This window comes from Seriola lalandi, unplaced genomic scaffold, assembly GCF_002814215.2.
Source record: "Seriola lalandi dorsalis isolate HSWRI2012SDOR001 ecotype SW California unplaced genomic scaffold, Sedor1 jcf7180002054767, whole genome shotgun sequence".
NCBI lineage: Eukaryota > Metazoa > Chordata > Actinopteri > Carangiformes > Carangidae > Seriola > Seriola lalandi.
In genome coordinates, this window is record NW_019525320.1 from 923,143 (window position 1) to 939,893 (window position 16,751).

Consider the following 16,751-nt stretch of genomic DNA (forward strand, 5'->3'; position numbering starts at 1 on the left):
GATTATTATTATTATTATTATTAATTATTATTATTATTATTATTAGATAATTAGTGTATGAATCCTTGAATCATGGCCAGGTCCCAGTGACCTTTGACCACAAGTCCAAGTGAACGCTTGTGCCAAATTTGAAGGGAGTCCGTTGCGTCCACAACAATGGGATATACGGAAGGTCAGACTGACAACCTGAAAACATAACGCCTCCAGCCACGGCTGTTCTCGGTGCAGAGGCATAAAAATGCTATAAGGAGACAAGATCCGACTTCTCATATAGCAAAGTATTTTTTGAAACAATAATATTTAGGCTAAGCTGTGTTCTCGATGCCCTCTGTTGTTCAAGTTTGCCTATATGAAGACAAAACTGACAAAGAGTTTTATTTTCAAACTTTTATCAACCCCTTTAAAAAGGAATAACCTTGACAGGATCTCCCAAACACTTGGTAGGTTTCCCTTTACATTCTTTAACAAATATTTTTAGACAATCAACACAAGTAGACCACCAGCTATGAGGCAAGTTTGATGAGGATGTGTCACATCTTGGTAAGAGGAAAACATCTTAAATGGTATCCAAAGTACCATTTAAAATGTTGCACATATCTCAAAAGGTGAAGACAACAATGGTTAAGTTGTGCTACTTCCTGTAAGTACCATAAATTAAGGGCCGCGTAACACACTCCAAAGGAAAATAAATATATTCAAGGTAAAATCAAATCAAATTTCTAAATAATTCAAATAAAAACAAATGCTCACTTCAAATGTCAGAAACTGTTTCAACCTTTGACTGCAGATTTGATATAGTGCTTAACCATTAACCACCAAAAAAAAAAAAAAAAGCCTGAGTGTATCTGAATAAAACGATATATGCTGTAAAAACAAACTGCCCTGAAATACAGTGTGCATATTCTGTTTCAGAGCAAAACATTTAATGAACCATGATTTACTGTTTATAATTCAAATACATGATAGGCTATTGCTTAGTGGATGGCATAAAACAATTCAACTTAAAAGTGAGACCTATGGCTGTAAATGAGTCTAAAATAAAAATAGCAACCAAATGTGATAAAAAATTATTAAAAAATAGCAACCAAAAAGAAACGTGTAAAAAATAGTTTTTGTAAAAGCCCTGAGTACAGACCCTCAACATGCAGTGTATCCTCTTTTGAGAACTGCTTTTTTTGTGTAAATGCTGCTTAATTTTTAGCTCTGTTCATCAACACACTCACCTTGTACAAAAATACAATTTTCACTCAACACTAGCTTGTCTACCACATGTGTAACAGAGGGGTATTAGCTCTCTTCCTTTTACTTAAAAGTAAGCTGTGTTTTGGCTTTTTTCTGCCCGTTTGCTCTAACGCAGTTTACTTCTCTGGAGCTGCCATCTTCACCGTCCTCGCCTTCATTGTTGTTCGACCAGCTGGCTTTCAGAGGGGTCAGCTCAGGTGCTATTATGTCTCCATCCTGTATATGAATAAAAATAGAAGACACTGGTATCAGCAAGGGCAATGTAGAGCGTACACAGTGTCCTTACTGATACAGGGCACAACATCGCAGTAACTCCTAATCCTAACTCCTAAGCAAGCGATTCTGGGGCTCTATAGAATAATTCTTCCTTCCCAGCCCAATGATGTATGTGGACTGGAGGGGGTATCTAACCACTATATGCAAAATTGAAATTAAAAATATATTTCTTGCCTTACAATTTTCCTTTTTTTTTTAAAAAAAATAAAACTTCTTCTTACTGTTCTCTATCGCACAGTCAATTTTATTTAAAAGTTTCCTGAATTTCTTAATTATTGGTTGTGTAAACTTTTTATCATTTGTGCTTCTTGGGCAGCAGCTACAACAATAAGCTCATTCCAGAAGCTGTTTGCAAAAAATCAGATTCTGAGATTGGACAATAAAACTGCTTCCATCTCGTTCTGCCGCTTTCTTCTTTCAACTCCACACAGCGTCATTAAGATATTTTTTGCTCTTCGCTGTCATTTGGTATAAATGCTGTCAAACTGTAGTTGTTGCGGTAGTTAAATGTCTTTCCCTCTCTCTAATATGAGGAGGAGCAATCATATTACAATACTGAAATCCATACTAATGTTTTGATGTAAAACATTCTGGTACAACTTATTTCCCAACACTACTTATAACTGGATAGGTATCTTACATGTAATTTATGCTTTTACATTCTGTTCACATAAAACATCTTCAAAAGCAAATTTTTACACTTTTGAAAACCATTTGGCCCTTGGGGGCAGTGGGAACAAGCTGTGACCAAAACACAGTTACAGAGCAATACTGTCATTCATTTGGAGCCACATTGTCACAACTTAGTCTGCCATTGATCCTGTCTCTTATTCTCTTGTCATTTTAGATTCAGTCATGCCTTCCAGCAGCTTTTTGCCTCATTCCTGAGTTTCCCTGACCAACTACTCACCTGTATCCCATTCCCTTATCAGTCCCTTTGTGTATGTACACGCACCGATCCAGTTGCATTCCCTCTCTGCCAGGTTGTCCAGTGTTTGCCCCCTGGCTGTCAAGGATTCCAATCCTGTATTCCTGCCAGCCCGTTCCCAACCTTCAGACTGCTTTCTGGTTTTTGGATTCCCTTCATCTGCCCCTTATCAGATTTGTTTGCCTCACAGACGGAATTCCTGGTTCGACCCCTTTGCTTGTCGTTTTTTTGTCTGAGCTCCAAGTAAACTGTTACCTGAGCTCAATTGTGTTTGTTATTGTGCTTGTGGGTTCAAGCCTGTCTCCAGGCGTTACACTTGTTTCTGTCAACCTGGTGAATATACCCTGAAAAATGGTCAGGTCTTGTGGCGTGTTCCTTGTATGCAGTGGTCCATACCTACCAAAAGTGGCCCAAGTGGCTCACCTGGTAGAGCGTGTACCACATGGGTTTAGTCCTAACCACAGGGGCCATGGGTTCAAGCCCGACCTGTGGCCCTTTGCTGCATGTCATTCTGTCTTTCCCTGACTTTCATGTCTCTCTCGCTGCACCAATCAAAAGGCTGACCCATGTGGCTCGCTTCCACAGGGGAGCTACTGTAGCACTGGAAGAGCTTACAATGGGCATGGTGGCGTCCGCCTACCTAAACATTGTGGCAGGCAAAGTATATATATCTTTTGACAGGATATTGTGTGCTGCCACACTGCAAAAATTGTTCAATAATGTTTTGCAGAACATGACAAATAGTTCAAGGTGTTGACTTGGCCTCCAAATTCCCCAGCTCTCAATCTAATTGAGCATCTGTGGGATGTACTGGAAAATCAAGTCCAATCCATGGAGCCCCACCTCACAACTTACTGGACTTAAAGGGTCTGACTCTCTGTGTCCGATACCACTGGACACCTTCAGAGGTCTTGACTTATGCCTCGACAGGTCAGAGCCGTTTTGGCAGAAGCTACACAATATTAGTAGTGTATCATAGTGGCTTAATGTTGAGGGTGATTGGTGTAAGTCTAATATTCACTCTCTTATCTCTGAGGGAAATATGCCTCTTTAGCTGCTAAATTCTTCACTTGCTGCACTGTGGGTCACTTTCACTACAGTTAGTAAAATAACATAATTTATGCTTTAAATCAGTGTATGGCCACCAACTATTACTGGGCTCTTTTGTCTGTTGAAGTTTGTATCATGTGTTGTGTTCTTGGTCTACATGTGAACTTTTAAGTGTCTGATTGGACACAGGATATAAGCAACACAGTGATCTGCTCATTACATTGCTCCACAGTGCTACTTGTGCTCCACATTTACTATTCACTTTGTTTTCCAAAAGCTTTCCAGTCTGAGGTATGGGTAACATATCTATCCCATGTTTAACAACCAACATTGCCATTGCATATAATTGTACAATTCTTTACGCTGTAGCGGATAAATATTACCTGAGGCTTTGAGAAGTTCATGTCCATGCACCACTGGACAAAATGCTTCTTGGCAGCTTCCAGACTCTTATCATCCGTCTTCTTGCAGTAGACCCTGATCAGCTGCTCAACAAATTGCTCCGGAAGTAGTTTTGACACCTGACAAGAAGCAGCATGGAGTTTATTTTAACCCATAAATGTAAAGTAGACGTAGTGCCAAACAGATTCTACGCATTTAGAAAAGACACATGAGAAAGATGTGAGTAACATCTGGCCATTAAAACATGTAAGCAACTCATGCAAATAAAGATTAAAGTTTGAATTCCTTGGTGTTCTGACCTGGTTCTTGCGTATCTGGATGGCTGTTGTTAGGTCATCTTTGCAATAGAAGCGCACATTGTTGATTGGGTTTTTTTCCTTCATCCCATAGTCCATAACAATGACCTATAGGAGAAGGGGAAGTTTTTATATCTACAAGTACAGTAGGCCAAAAGGGGGACAGCATTAACTTTCAAATCAACAAAACTAAAATTCACAATAAAAAGGTAATTCCCTCTTTTGGAGCTATGAGATTGAGAGTAATTAGATTCAATACTCACATTAACTATAAAGTCTTCTGGCTGCAGACTGATATCTTGGGTGCCACTTTGAGGGATGGACTCTGCCAAATCTTCTACCCAGTTGCTAATCATATCCTTATAGAGGTGAGTGAGAGAGAAGTGGAGGAGTCAAGATATGTTATTTCATCTAAAACAGTGAGATTACATGAGTTTTGACTGTTTGGTTTTTATCACAGTGGTATCATAGAATCCAAAAAAATTACAATTTTTGTTAAAGAAAAGTATAGTGTGTGTTATTGATCTTACAAAACAAGAAACTGGGAAAGCTCTAGGAAAATGTTAAATTTTCCTAGAGCTTTTAATTTTTCCCCAACTAAATGATTTTGACTGATTACAAGGTCAACTCAGTCCCCTTAACATACACTACAAGACCAGTTCGCAAAAAAACATTAACTACCTCCCGGAGAAGGCACTTAACATACATGACACAACAACACAACACAACATGACACTGCTAAATGTCTCATATCACAGCAGATAAGACCTGCATTAAATGCAGCCATCTGAACCCTTCTTTCAACAGTTAAACATTTCAGGGAGCTATCATAGTTACTTCAAATTTAAAAATAATATTCCATCCATCCATCCATCCATTATCTGTACCGCTTATCCTTGTAGGCTCGCGGGGGGCTGGGAGCTAACATTGGGCGAGGGCAGGGTACACCCTGGACAGGTCACCAGTCTCACAGGGCTGACACATAGAGACAAACAACCACTTGCACCCACATTGATGCCTATGGGCAGTTTAGAGTCACCAATGGACCTATTGTGCATGTCTTTGGACCCACAAGTCATATTCAATAGGCAAAATAATTATTCACCAAGTTGATGTGAATACAGCCGTATAAAGACACAAGCACACACCTGGGTGACACTCAAGGGTTTGTCAGGTTGGGTTTGGCCCAGACACTTGTAGAGGCGTCGACAGACGATGTTGCGTAGAATCTGCTTTGCTTCAGCCAGCTCCACAGACGACGAATGGAGTATCTGTTCAAACACGTGATCTACAGGACAAACACAAAGGGAAGTAAATCATATTCAATGGAGACAAATGTCCCAATAAACAAGGTTTAAAGGTAAAAAGAGTTCAATAAAAGTGGTTATTAATGTAAAATATACAGTAGTCTTGAAATAGTTTGTTCATTAAATTACTATAATTTATATAGAGTGATATAAGCCACTGGCTGATGAGTACAACACTGACACAAAATGATGTGTTTTAACATATAAGTGAATATATTTGATTAGTTTGGATGAGATATTTTGATTGAAGTTTGTGTAATTTAATAAAAGCACGGGCATTCCTTGATACAGGAACTAGTTTGTTCAGTTAGTGTAGGGTGTTAGCATTTGGCGCTACAAGCGTGAAACATTTGAAAACCACACTTTGATTGTTGTAACTGCCAGCTTATTGAGGTCCCATCCCAGCTGGGCACAAGTCACCACAGTTTCAAAACAGCAAACAGTGGGAGGGAGAATAATCAATATGTAATGCAGTGATGACAAGACACAATTCAGCATGTTTTTAGAGACGGCACAGGTGGTGCTCTGTGTATTTTCTTCCTGTTTCTTAATGCTCTTCAATCACGAGCTGACGGCACACAGTGGTATCTCCTGACCTGTGAGCTTGGTGTAGGCCTCCATGTCATCTATGGCTGTGGACAGAGTGAAGATCTTCCCCTTTGAGCCTTCAATCTTGATGTGTTTATCTGCTTTTAAAAATGCCTCTGTGATCCTGGATAAACACACCCAACATATGATCAATTTTGAGAATATCGTGCTACATACCATACAAGAGATATGACCACAAAGCAAAGCAAACAAGCTACGTCTATTATCTACTCACATGGTCTCTATGATGCTGCCCACTTTGTGCTGGTAGGCTCTTCTGTGGAGACAGTTCCTGGTGTGGAACATGTCGTACAGATTGCCCACTTCCTGTTAAAAGAATTACCTGTACTTAAATCACAATAATCGTCTTAATAGATTGCTGTTTTAAAAGGTGTTCCAAAAGGAGAAGTAACAAAGTCATCACCTTGTCTCTAGTGCAGATGTGCTTCTGCCCATCCACCTTACACACCCTGGCAAACTTTAGGAAACGGTGATAGTCAAAGTTGTTCTGGATGCCGAGGTGGTAGCAATCCCTTGGAGGAGACAGAGTGAAGAAACATATGAAGAAATTGGTCAGTAAACTAAAAAGAAAAACAGGAATTTTCAATATATGATTTGGTAAATTGTTATAAAACAAACTAGCAAATCTAAGCCCCACCTGGCAAAGTAGTCCCACTTATCCACATCAATGCCATTTCTTTTGTTGGCCACGATTTCATAGAGGAAGGACTTGTCTTCTGGACGACCTTTGTATCGCCACTATGAAGATGACAGACAATAGTGACATCAGAATCTCCTTTTTTTTTTTTTTTTTAGCCAAGTATGTTTAAGCACACAAGGAATTTGAATTTGTTTCCAATAGCACTTAATGTTCTTATACAGAGCCAACAACAAATGTGGAATACACACACACATACATACATACATACATAAGTGTACAAAACTGCCAGTGCTATGGTGGCAGCTTGCAACCCTGCTCATAACACTGATTTATATAAAAAGATTTCACTTTAACAACATTTTTTTGGAGAACACATAAAGTCACAAGCCTCTGCGCCAAGAAATCAATTTTACTCCATTAAAAGTCATGTTTTCAATGCAGCTGATGGAAGGATCATCCCAAAACAGCTAAATACCAAGCTTACTGCCGACACAGGCCTGATGTTGAGACACCACCCCACATATCTCTTGCTTGGTACTCTGACTCACCAGTTTCTGACATTCCACTTGTTCAATATTTTGTTTTTCTTATATTTTACTAAATTATTCATTTTTCTGATTCAAATCCAAGAAATCAAAGACTGAAAGTGATTCCTGAATCTGCCCCTTTAACTGGATCCAAACAAAATAATCCTGCTGACAAACACAAACAAGCAGACACAGGTGAAGAGTCGTACAGGAACTAAATTTAGTCTAAAATGCAGATTTAGTTCACGAGATCCTAAAAAAGGTTTTTGGTTCTGTTGTGAAGTTCCTCCAGTGGAAATCTAAATAATACCACTGACTGATTTCATAGGCAGAACTAGAAGTTACCTCCTGGCCTTGAGCTGCATTAGCGTCCAATGGTCCAGCAATCTGCTCCTTAATAAAGTCCAGGTCCTCAGGCAGCACCAGGCCATGCTGCTCCATCACTGGCTTCAAGCCATTGTCATTAATCAGGTAGTCAAACATGGCTGAAGAGGCAGTCTCATGCTGCAATATGCACAGACTCATTTATTAACATGGGAATGTGCAAAGTCACAATTTGAAAATGAAAGCAAAATGACTCATTACTCCAACAGAAAGAGTTTGTCCCAGCTAAAACATGACAGGGTATCAATGTGAATGCTTATATTATCAGTCTTTGGTCATAACTTACATAATGACATACATAATGTGTGCTTAGTAGTTTGGTGATGCTCATCATTCTGAACCCTGCAACTGCTACCTTAAACTGCTTACAAGTCAAGCGACATGAATTGTTTTGAGCAGCAGCCTTGTTTTACAGTCAATTTTAAATGTCAATACAGAAGCTTTGATGCTTCTGTATATACAGATGCTGTTTATACTAGCTTCATGTCATCTGGTAGAACAGGTTTTATAGAACTAGTATTAATTAAGAAACCAATTCAAAGGAAATATGAAAGGAGGGCAAACTGTGTGTGTCCTTATCATTAGTGCTGAGGAGGGAGTTTAGCTGACAGATAATTTAAAGACCTGATATGTGGTGAGAGGATTTAGCTTAATCTTTCTGGCAAACTAACAGGATCTATTGGACTCACAGATTAGTTAGCATTGAGATTTATGGAAAAAAGAAACTGAACTGGTATGCATGTCTGAGCTGGGATGTTGTACTTGTGGATCAAAGCCAGTCAGTGATCAGTGCATGCTTGGTTGCCAAATAGTTTTCTGCAGAATCATCAATAGAGGTTTGAAGCCCCAGCAAAACAAGACATGTTCACAGCACATGGATTTTATTACTGAAGAAATCACACAGCCAGAAGACTAGAGGAGACTGCCTTTTCCATACAGAGAAAAAGTGGTTTTAGATCATTTGCCTCTGCAACTACTCAGAGCAAATTAACTCATTTCAGTACAATGTATAATTCATATACGTATATTTATTGACACTGGCTCTCTCTGTGGCTTTTGCCTAATGTGTTGTCTTGACAGAGCGTTATGCTGAACTGATACTGTGCTATATGTGACCTTGTATATCTCACATGGCAAAAGACAAGAGAAGTATAAATCACAGTTTCTTACCTTCCAGGTAATTCCCGGACGTGCCTTGGGTATGAATATCCCATCAAACATATGGGAAAATGGCCCATGTCCTGACAGGAGGGAATACATAAAAAAACAAAAACAAACAAACAAACAAACAAACAAACAAAAAAAACCGCTGATTACATTATGTGTAGTGTAGTGTATGTGAGTGACTTGTGTTCTATTCCCATCTGGATAACAAAAATGCTTTCACTTTCATTCTCACCTCATTCTCACACAAAGTAACTAAAAGGTTAGGCGTGTTAGGGTCTGTATACCACTCACCCAAGTCATGGCAGAGCCCAGCGATCTGCACACAAAGGATGTCTCTGCGAGAGATGAGGAGCTCTGGCTGCCTCTCGTTCAAAGCTTGTACAAGTCGTCCTGCCAAGTAGCCCACCCTGTTCCAGCACGCAACAAATCATTTCATACAAAAATACAATGAAAATACCACAAAACATGACAAAGAGATAACTGGATATATTTGTTTATAATTCAATACTCCATGTGTTTCAGACGTGTTTTAATGCTTACTGCTTTCAATGAATTATGAATCAAAAATCTGGGAAAAATTAAAAAAAAAAAAAAAAAAAAAAAAAAAAAAAAATTGTATGTGGACTTTGCCTTATAATATATATATACCCAAACGAATCGTGAGATGCTCCTACGACAGTTGCTCTTGTGGGGCCTGGCCTGCTGGATGTTAAAATAAAGTTGTGCACCTAAAGCCTTATAAATTGCAGTGTAGGCAACTTCCGAATATAATTCCAATCAAATGAATACTGAATGAAAACACTGCAGTTTTTTTTATTAGTGAGACACCTTTGGTCAGTTGGTGACTTTGTGCCCTCTGTGGTTTAACTGCTGTATATGTGTATTTAACAGCAACGTGATGTTAGCTCATGATGCCTTGTGATAAACCTTGATCACTGTATCCACAGTAACTGAGGACATACCCAATCGAGTGTTCAAACCGGTTGTGGGACGCTCCAGGGAAAACGAAGTAGGTTGCCCCAAGCTGTTTGAGATTTCGTAGTCTCTGGAACTGGGGTGTGTCTATGATTTTAATGAGAAGTGGATGTAACTCTACATGGCCGTGGATGGGATCATTAAACACCTGGCAGAAGACAGAGGCAAACAAATGGTGATGAAACACAATAGAGACTTACTTTACCATTAAAGATGATAGCATCTTTGCAGCTTAAAAATAAAATTCAGAATAAAAACAAGACAGGCTTAAAACAAGGGAGTTGCAAATGAGTGTTTGAAAGTGATTTAAAAGAGGACTTGTCTCTGAGCACTGACATAAAAGCCTCAGTCACCCCTGGTCTTCAGCATTGATTCTTGGACTGCCATGAGGCCACTGCTTGAGATTAAACTGGTAACACTGATTGTAAAGCTTCCTCGCTAAGGCACGTCTGGAAGCCTGATTAAATTCATGTGCAGGGATCTAGAAACAAGTCTTTTTTTTCCATTTCACACAACTCAATCCTCCTTTGTAACAATGTTTTTCAGCTTTTATCCATTACTTGTCCTTTTTTGAGCCGTGGACTAAGAACAAAATAAAAAGGAGAGTGGAGAAAGAAATGCTCTTCTGTGATGCACACTTCCTTGCCATTTATCCTACAAGTTCCTCTTCTTTGTTCTGGTACATCTTTCTTTCTCTATAGCCTTGGAAGTGCAGCCTTGTGATGCAGTTGTTACCTTGCTTGTCTCAGCTTCTATCTGCCACAGCTTACTGAGGCTGTGTAGGATCTGCAGACGGTCACCAAGGCACCTAGACAGGGTGAAACAGGAGTTTCAAATGAGTGAAAGAGCTGAAGAGACATTGAGGTGAGGTGTGAAACATCAAAGTAGTGCTCTTTAGGGGGTTATGTGGTCTTGCCATTAAATGCCACAACTTGGTTTGACAAAAAAGACGCACTTACTCTACACCAATCTTCTCCAGATCAGCATCCTTGAGATACCTCAGCCCGACGCCTGTTATCTTTTGTGCTGGATATCAGCGCAAACAACAGTTTCGATGTTAGCACGTCACAACTCACAAATAGACACATCGGATTAGCATTAATAACAGAAAACTCTCAACTAACTGCATTTTGATTAACAATGAGATGTAAGCACGTATATTTGAGCTATCAAACCCCAAAACTCACCTCTAAACTTATCCACCCATTCCCCGAGACCTTCTCTTCGTAGGTACTGACACGTTTCCCCTACTCCCCATCGCATGTAGTCCGAGTCCGGCAGCCGGACCACTGACACTCTCTTCTCCGGGGTTTTGCAGCCGTCACTGCGGCTCGAAACTGCCTCTAACGGTCGTTTTCGATTCTCCATGTTGATCAGACTAATAGGCGGCTGTTCGGGTTGGGCAGAGAAGCAGAGATCCGGAAAACTGAAGCCGATAATGTTTCCCCAGGCCGACTGCAACAGCTGATCGGGTAGCTCTGCAGAGAAAATACTCTGCCGGGCGGTGAAAAATACCGGGGTTTTGTTTCTCCACTGGATGCGTCAAGTTACATCGAAACACAAACATACGTTTCCTGCCACTGTTTTCAAAATAAAAGTCTATTGAAACCTGATTGAAACCGTGTTCGAAACTTAGTGCCAAAACCACGACCCATGTCTTGTTCAAACGGTAAAGTACAAGCTTGGACAAAAATTAATCTTCTATTACTCTTACTCACAAACTTAAGAATAAAAACTATCACAATTTTAAATTTAAGAGAGCTTTAGGATCTCTAGTTGGTTGATGGTTAAGAATAGATCCAAGATGACTGCAGTAAAGAAACAGAGCCAAGCCTGATAATAATAATAATAAAAAAATTAAAAAAAGTTATAAACAATAGTAATAACAACAACAACAATAATAATAGTACTACTACTAATACCTGTTATTATTATTATTATTATTATTATTATTATTATTATTATTATTATTGTTATATATTTTTAATAGGCTCTTAAATGAAAATGGTACCACTTTCAACGGCATAGTTTTGGTTGAGAAACGTGTTTTCACTGCAGTACAAATACTGTACATGAGTACAATTTTGAGGTATTTGAGATACTTACACGTCATTACATTTCAGAAAGAAATATTCTACTTTTAAGCTGCATTTATTACTATTTTATTATATATATATATATATATATATATATATAACAATACAAATTATTATCAACACATAAATTATGGTGTATTATTATAGTTAAGACAAAATTGTATTAATGCTTGTGGGAAATTCACTATCCAGCAGTAAACTATAAGTAGTTTTAAATAAGTTTAAGCTTTTCCAGCGGTAACACTTAAGTCACACACACACACACACACACACACACAAATGATCATAATACAATAATATATCATAGACCTACATTATTCTGAAGTGATTCTGCATAATGAATACTTTTACTTTCAATATATTTTGATGCTAATACTTTGTACATTTATTTAAATTACATTTTGAATACATGCCTTTTACTTGGAATGCGACATTTTTATACTGTTGTGCTACTAATTTTTCTTAAGTAGAAGACCCGAGAAATTCTACCATCATTGCTGAATAAATGAACCCATTTGATGATTTTATTTCACAAGTAAAACACACTTGTTTCCGGTGTATTATTTGATAGTCGTCGATAGCTTGATACAGGTTGTTACCGTCAGGGTGACAGGCAGAGGGCGGAGCCTGGCTGAGCCGAGTGGAGGAAGCCTTAACGGTGACACCGGATTATGTTCAGTGAAAACGATGTGGGACGTTCAATGGCGGCGTCTTTGAAACAGTTTATTCCAATTCGCTTACTGTAATTAAAGTATGGTTAGGTAATTTAAAACCGCGCATGGTTGGGAAGACACCAGCTCTAACACTTGGCGGGAGGTCTTTTTTGCAGTGCTGGTAAATCAAACGGTAACAATAAACTTCACAACTTCAACCCGCCTGCATGAAATTTCAATATTGAAGAAGTATGACATGAAAGGGAGTGATGTGACTACCTCGAGTGTGATATTGGTTTTATACAACAATTGTACGAGCGCCATATTGTTAAATAAGCAACAGCAGATTATCATTTGTTTGTTTATCATTTATTTGGCTACGCCAACACAAATAGTTCAGCAACTGGACTGGTCCTGGACTGTTGTTGAGCAACACAAACATTTTCGTGACGCACTAGCTCGCTACTTCGTCTACACCCATCACACAGTATTGAGCAAGTTCACTTTGCATTTTTCCTGTTCACTTCACAATGATAGCACTATCCTACAATTCGTAGACATCTCTACAATCCAGGTTGAATTAATGTTTTTATAAAACAGACAAAACAGGCAGCAGAAATTTGCTGTTAGGTAACCGTCATGGCCACAGCAAAGAAGCATGAGTCGACGAGGGTAGCCGCTTTCAGGAGTGATGGAAAGTTGAATACTTTTTCACTGAAAGCCAAAACTGTTGGGTTTGTCTCGTTTGCCAAGAGACAATCGCTGTTATGAAAGAGTTCAATGTGATAACACACTATGACGCTAAGCATAATTCATACCAGCGACAGTTCAGACAGACAGCACCTTGAAGCTAGCCGAGCCCCCCCGCAGCTTTCACATGGTGTGGCTCCCAGGTATTTTCACATTATCAGATCTGGCCCCAATTCAAAAAAGTTCGGACACCCCTGGTCTACATTACCTCAGGGGTGCGCTGAAGTATCCAGGCTTCTTCCATTCATCCTCTTCTGACGACCACACATAATTTAATTCAAATTTTATTTCTGGAAATATATACATCTTTGCGGAGCAAAGTTTGTTACAAGCTAAGATAGATAACGAGAGTTAATTAACTCAGAACACCTGTGAAGCGGAGTGATACATGTAGTTAAAAGTCCCATTGCTGTTATACTCTATATCCGCACTCAATGAATGCCTCTTGTCCAATCAAATTACTTGGTCAGAACTAACTGTTGTATAAAAATGCTTTAAATTGTGTGAATTATGTCTGTTAACATAAAAATCATTAACTCCCTTCTTTATTTCCATACATATTTTTACATCAATGTTGCAGATGATACAAATTAATCAAGGTAAGAAAGAAAATATGGAAGTTAAGTGTTATATATACCTAAACAATTGGTGTTGGATGAGTTTAATTACACGACAAAGAGAAAACGACCTTTGTTTCAAATAGCACAGGTACAATTTGTTATCAAATCATTTCAACAGGATTACAGTTAACACTACTACTAGCCTTTGGTATCCCTCCACAGTCCCATTACATATTACAACTATAATACATTTTCACACAATGAGCAGAACACAATACCTAACCTTCGTCTTAACCACAGATGGTTACGTAAAAGAAAACAACAAGCCAGTTCACCTATATAATAGGACTAATAAAAATGTGATATATAATATAATCATAATAGTAATAAATGACCTATCACAAATTATTCAATTATTGTTAATTACTTATTTCAGATTGATTGAGATGATTTCAAAAGGTATACTCATTCAAATGAAAAAACAAGATACAATAAAAGATGCCACCAATAAAATAGATTCAAAAACAATTTAAAAACAGTGACAATAAATGTTGGGAGGAAAGATGCAGTTAAATAAACTAAACCACCAAAACAACCTCTGATCAAAAATGATTTAAAGTCAAAATAACATCTAATCAGATTTCCACGTTAACTCACACAACTAATATAAAATACAAATATTACTAAATATTCAAAATCCTCAAACCACAAATTAAATGCTTATTAATTAAATGTCACTTTAAATAACAGACTCCATTACATGTGTTGGTAGTGCTTTACAGCTTGTCACCATCATAAAGAATACACAGTTGTACTTTTGTTTGTAGATTTGAATTTCCTCCTTTAAAAGCTCTGTAGTTATGCAAGGATAAAAAAGATTTACAGAAGGGCATGTTTTGATAGAAACATGGTATGAAATTGTGCTTCAGTTTAAATGTGACATACAGCTGCAGATGGAGAAGGCCTAAAACAGCTGATGAAGATGATCAAAGGCAAACAAAAATATGTGTTTAATATTGAACAGGGCAGAAAACCCGACTATAGGGTTTTAGTGTAATAATTCATTCTCATTTATAGGGTCATTTTTGATTATTTTCAATTATAAAGAACCAGTGAGTATCAGAAAGTGTTTGTTTTTTTCAGGTTTGAACTTCATCTTCCACATCTTCATATTAATTGTTTTGGCTGTCTTCCTCTGGGTTTCCATCCTGTACCTAAATAAAGACAGCACAGACCACATCAGTATTAACAAGAGCAGTGCAGAGTGTACCTGGTGAGAGATGGTGGTCATGGTTACTGAAGCACGGCACTAGACTGCACTGGAGCTGAACACTGTTTTCTTTGTGTTGTGAGATAGAAAATTGACAAGACTTTAAGAAGTCGTTAGAGACATTTTCCCTATTTTCTTACATCTATAGATCAACTGATTAGTTGATTAAACAGTATTCAGAAGAACAGATCAATGCAGCTATAGACTGCATTCACTCCAAATCCAACATCAGAGAGTAATAAAACAGTAATCGGCTCCTGGAGCTCGTAATGTTCCTACCCTGCTCATGTTCCCATCCTAATGCTCATAACTTAAAGCCTATCACTGCAATTTAACAGGAACTGCACCCGACCCTCCGTACAGTACCTATGTTAAATTTAATAGACCAGATCTAAGTATTACCTCAAGTATTGCAAACTTCTTCACACCACTGGACGAAGTGTTTCTTGGCAGCATCCAGACTCTGTTTATCCTTCTTCTTGCAGTAAAACCGGATGAACGGCTCAGAAAAGCGCTCAGAGAGAAGCTTGTCCATCTGACAAGAAGAACAGCAGCATAAATTTGAGAATAAAAATATAGCAGCAGCTTCCTTATGAAAAAATACATAGAGTCATTGCTCAAGTTCTGACCTGGTCTTGGTCGATCTTTGAAGCTTTGTCAGGGGCAAACTTGCTGTAGAAGTACACATTACTGATGGGGTCCTCCCCCTCTATCCTGTAATCGAGAGAAGTGACCTAAAAGAAAAGGGTGAGAGATAAGATTGTTTATATAAATAGATTATCTTCCAAATCAGTGATAATCAACAAAAGCCAAGATTTTATGAAAAGTGAAGAGACTAAAAAACTTACCACAATTTCAAAGTCCTCTGCTGTCAGCCCGTCATCAGGGATGGTTTGAGCTAATTCCTCTTTCCACTGCTCTATCACCTCCTGAGGGAGGGAGGAGAAAGGGTGAGAGGTGAGAGGGGTAAGAGATTAGAGATTTATTACTACTTGACAACATAGCAACATATAGCAAGAATACATCCTACACACACACATCACATACATTAAGATTTATAATTTAAAATAATTTAAAACTGCATCCTGTTTCCCCAGTTTTTGATGGAGCTTTTACAAAATGATGACATTGGCCTGCCTAGTTATTGTTTGTGTCTGTAAAGTTAAAAAGAAACTTTCTGTCACCACTAAGTTTCTCTGTGATCTCTCAACCTGTATCTAAGGTGGTTTTGTCAGATGACATCACAAGCATTCATTAATGATTTTATTGGCACAGCAGCCTGGGAATGACATGTACATGTTTTCTATCATAATGGACAAATTGCTTTTCTGTTCACCCATTCACACAGACACATATCTATGGCAACAGAGCTGCCAAACATGCAAAGCACTGGCCTGCAAATCGGAAAAAATTTGGCATTCAGCGCTCAAGGACACGTGGACAGAAGGAGCTGGGGATCAAACTACAAACCTACAGCCAGAGCCATTTCATACTCGTCCCATTGTCTGAACATCAACAGAAAAATATGTTAATGTGATCAACTACACTTTTAAGTATTAAAACAGGTCGTCATAGGGCTGACAACGGCTGTAATTAACCGATATTTATATTTTATAAAA

General features: G+C 38.4%; 1 protein-coding gene and 1 long non-coding RNA gene across 2 annotated transcripts in view; both read right to left on the reverse strand.

The window, feature by feature from the left end:
* Positions 1-372: 372 nt before the first annotated feature.
* Positions 373-11,306, reverse strand: LOC111669046 (deoxynucleoside triphosphate triphosphohydrolase SAMHD1-like). Its single transcript, XM_023425266.2, has 16 exons — positions 10,991-11,306; positions 10,763-10,829; positions 10,539-10,611; positions 9,791-9,951; positions 9,120-9,235; positions 8,832-8,902; positions 7,623-7,781; positions 6,748-6,848; positions 6,514-6,622; positions 6,325-6,416; positions 6,098-6,213; positions 5,343-5,482; positions 4,458-4,553; positions 4,198-4,302; positions 3,880-4,017; positions 373-1,458 (listed from the first exon to the last, which is right to left on the reverse strand). The coding sequence occupies exons 1-16, from the start codon at positions 11,169-11,171 to the stop codon at positions 1,303-1,305; spliced, it is 1,881 nt and encodes a 626-aa protein (XP_023281034.1). The 5' UTR covers positions 11,172-11,306; the 3' UTR covers positions 373-1,302.
* Positions 11,307-15,557: 4,251 nt separating this feature from the next.
* The window catches only part of LOC147818016 (uncharacterized), a 17,998-nt gene continuing 16,804 nt past the window's right edge, over positions 15,558-16,751 (reverse strand). Inside the window, exons 2-4 of the long non-coding RNA XR_015438390.1 lie at positions 15,981-16,061; positions 15,762-15,866; positions 15,558-15,667 (exon numbers count right to left, since the gene is read on the reverse strand). This is a non-coding gene — a long non-coding RNA (uncharacterized LOC147818016). The remainder of the gene's footprint in view (positions 15,668-15,761; positions 15,867-15,980; positions 16,062-16,751) is intronic.

Coding starts and splice junctions, on each gene's coding strand:
- LOC111669046 (XM_023425266.2), bottom strand. CDS start 11,171: ATGGAGAATCGAAAACGACCGTTAGAGGCAGTTTCGAGCCGCAGTGAC. Junction 7,782..8,831: donor GTCCGGGAATTACCTGGAAG/GTAAGAAACTGT, acceptor TGCATATTGCAG/CATGAGACTGCCTCTTCAGC. Junction 4,554..5,342: donor AACCCTTGAGTGTCACCCAG/GTGTGTGCTTGT, acceptor CACCTCTATAAG/GATATGATTAGCAACTGGGT.